At 57.4% G+C, this 3,251-nt stretch overlaps 1 protein-coding gene across 1 annotated transcript in view; it reads right to left on the reverse strand.

The window, feature by feature from the left end:
* Positions 1–364: 364 nt before the first annotated feature.
* The window catches only part of LIN7B (lin-7 homolog B (C. elegans)), a 4,229-nt gene continuing 1,342 nt past the window's right edge, over positions 365–3,251 (reverse strand). The window contains exons 2-5 of the mRNA XM_015565456.1: positions 3,095–3,229; positions 2,036–2,245; positions 811–974; positions 365–473 (exon numbers count right to left, since the gene is read on the reverse strand). Of these exons, the coding sequence (XP_015420942.1) occupies positions 458–473; positions 811–974; positions 2,036–2,245; positions 3,095–3,229 (525 nt within the window). The 3' untranslated portion in view covers positions 365–457. The remainder of the gene's footprint in view (positions 474–810; positions 975–2,035; positions 2,246–3,094; positions 3,230–3,251) is intronic.

A 3,251-nucleotide genomic window follows, 5' to 3' on the forward strand; every position in this document is an offset into this window, starting at 1 on the left:
CGGCGGACAAGGTTAATGGTTCGCTCCGCCCCGCCCACACGCAGGACACCCACTGGCTCCCCGCAGCGTGTCAGCACTCGTGGGTCGGACCAGCTACCGAAGGGGTTCGGCCTTCGCCCGCAGACTCTCTGAAGGGTAGTAGGGGCGGGCGTTGTCTTCAGGTCTGAGCTCGCAGCCTGGGTCCCAGCCTCCACCCTTGGACGTGGCCCTTAGGAAGCTGCCCAGCTGCCCCCTGCAGACCTGGGGGGAATGCTGTACCCCGGCTTCTTCAGGGCCTGGTCTCAACATCAGCTTCTTTCCCTCCCCCACCTCTCAAGGGAGACCCTCCAGCCCCGGGATGCAGGACAGACACACAAACACGCAATGAGGGGCAAAGATCTTTAAACACGGAGCCGGTGACAATAAATACTGTACAGGGGGAGGGAGAGCGGGAGGGTCCAGGTCTGTGGTCTCAGCCTCAGGACTCCAAGGACCTGCGAGGAGGGTGAAGAGAAGGGAGCCAGGCTCAGGGTAAGGGGCCCAGGGAGGGGATGGGCAAGCGCCAGGGCTGGGGTTCCAGAACCGGGGCTGAGGGAAGTGGGTGGAGGAATCCCAGGGAGGGAGGGTAGGTCCAGGTCTTGGAATGGGAGTCAGCCAGGAGTCCCCCGGGGTTTTAGCCAGAATGGCGTGGGGCGAGAGTCTGAGTCAAGGTCAGAATCCCAGGAGAGGACCCACGGCCGGGGGGTGGCAACCGAGGGTCCAGGAACCATTGGGAGTCTGGGGATGAGGGAGGCCGTGGAGACCCCCGGGGAATGGTGACAAAGGGCTCACGAGTAGCTCTGGTGCTGCTGGCGCCGGCGCGCAGAGCGCATCTTCTCAAAGCGGGCCTCCATCTCCTCCAGCACGCGGGGTGTGTAACGCACCACCAGCTTCACCGAGCCCTGGGCCGCCTTCAGCAGCTCCACAGCCTTCTCATGCTGCTCGCCCTCCACGCTCTGCAGGAAAGTGCACAGACAGCTGGGCAGGGGCCCACCCCTCTCACCCAACCCCCAGCCCGGAAACAGGTCCAACTGTTAGTGACCTGCGACCAGCCCTGAGGTGCCAAAACCCCATCCCCTCATGGGAGAGTCAGTAACTCTTGGCTCAGTGTCCTCCCCCCAAAATTTTCCAGGTTCCTCATGTCGGGGACAAGCCCCATATGCCCTCAGGCACCGAGCCTGACAACCAGGACCATCGTTATCCCCTCCATCCCCTCAGGTCTGCTAACCGGCCCCATGCCTCCTGCCCTGACTCCCTCTCCTTTGTCCCCACCACCCTGGCCACAGCTGGGGCTTGGTCCCCTCCACAGTGGACTCTTATTCTAGTCCCCTCCCTGACCTTCTGGCCACCAGTCTCTCCCCTCAGCCCATTCCCCACAGAGTCACACAGGAGTCTTTCTACTCCTCCAAGCTGAGCTCCCCTCCCCTACTCACAGCCCTCCCATGGCTCCCCAGAACCCTTGAGAAAAAGTCCCAGCTTTCTAGGCTGGCACACAGGCCCAACAAGGCTGGCCCCAACCACCCAACTAGTTATGCCCCCATCTACTCGAAAAGCTAGCGATTTTAATTACCCACATGCCCAGCTCTCCATCCGAACCAAGCTCTTTCTCTTTATCTCGCAGGAACGTCAGTCACAGTCCCTACCTACCACAACCTCAGCCAGTAACACCGTCTCTACCTTACTTGCCTGGAGAACTCCTACTCATCCTTCAAAACCCAACTCAAATGTTCCTTCCTCTGCAAAAACTCCTTTCATCCACCCTGGTCTGGTGCTACGTCACAGTGCTTTGTGCTGCCTCATGATTATCTCCCTGATCGGGGCTCTTTCGCTCAGGGTCTATCTTCCTCATCCGAGAGGGAGTTCTTGAAGGTAAAAGCTGAAGCCAATTTTTCTCAGGGTCTGCAGCAGTGCCTGCACTTGGCTGGATAGAGGGGCAGTGCTCCGTCAGTGTGTGTTGAAGAAATGTCAAAAACAAGGACAGACTTTGACCCGAGCGCCGCCCCAGCCTCCTACTCACCACACCGTTTACCGACAGCAGCTGGTCCCCACGCTTGAGGCCTCCGTGGCGGTCAGCCACACCCCCGGGAATGACACGGGAGATATAGATGGGCGAGTTCTGCTCCTTGCCCCCCATGATGTTGAAGCCCAGGCCCTCCTCCGTCTTGGGCAGCTCCACTACCCTGGGATGTGCGTGCCCCTCACTGGCGGTGAAGGCAGCAACGGTGGCCTGGGAGAGAGGAGGCATGGGGAGGTGAGGGCCTCTCCATCGTGGACATGTGGATGAGGGTGGAGGATCTGGGCCAGGGAGAGCTACTGAGGCCAGAGAGCTTTTCCCAAGCACGAGGTGCCGGCCACCGCTCAAAAGACGATTTCATCATGACGGCATGTCCCTGTTGGTTCTTTGATGGTTCAGACATGTCAAAGAGGAAGTCTCCATTTGGTGCAAATGTGTCTTGAAGACTCAGCACTTGCCAGTCTCACTTTTTAACAGAGAAAAACAAGGCCTGGAAGAAGCCGCGAGCCTCCGGGAAGCAGCAAGAACAGCACCTAACTATAATGTAATCAGATTTCAGTGTTTCCTGACATTTCCTTGTTTTCATTGGATCGGTGTTTAAGGTTATCTTCCAGTCAGGCATTCGGTAGCAGTTTCAATGTGTAGTAGATAAGGATGACTTTCATGACATTTAAGTTTAAAATGAGAGATTACTGCCCTCACCGGTTTGGCTCAGTGGATAGAGCACCGGCCTGAGGACTGAAGGGTCCCGGGTTCGATTCCAGTCAAGGGCCTGTCCCTTGGTTGTGGGCACGTCCCCAGTAGGGAGTGTGCAGGAGGCAGCTGATGGATGTTTCTCTCTCATATCGATGTTTCTAACTCTCTCTCCCTCTCCCTTCCTCTCTGTAAAAAATCAATAAAAATACATTTAAAAAATAAATAAAATGAGAGAGTACTTAAATTCGGAATAAGTAATAGTAAGGGTGGTACAGAGATTTGGCAAAAATCATGAAGGCGAAGCCAGGAATGAGTGGTATTAGGAAGGTCCGTGGATGCTGTGAGTGATGGGTGGAGGGCGCCTACCTTGGCCGTGGCGTGGGCCCGGATCTCGGCGCTGCCGGTGATGTCCAGCGTGTCGTAGAGCTGCTCGTACACCTGTGAGGACGCAGCAACGTCAGGGACCTGCCAGCTCCCTCCTCTCGACCCAGGAGTCCAGGCCTGGCCCCTCCCGCCCACCCCA

This window comes from Myotis davidii, unplaced genomic scaffold (assembly GCF_000327345.1).
Source record: "Myotis davidii unplaced genomic scaffold, ASM32734v1 scaffold2100, whole genome shotgun sequence".
Lineage (NCBI taxonomy): Eukaryota > Metazoa > Chordata > Mammalia > Chiroptera > Vespertilionidae > Myotis > Myotis davidii.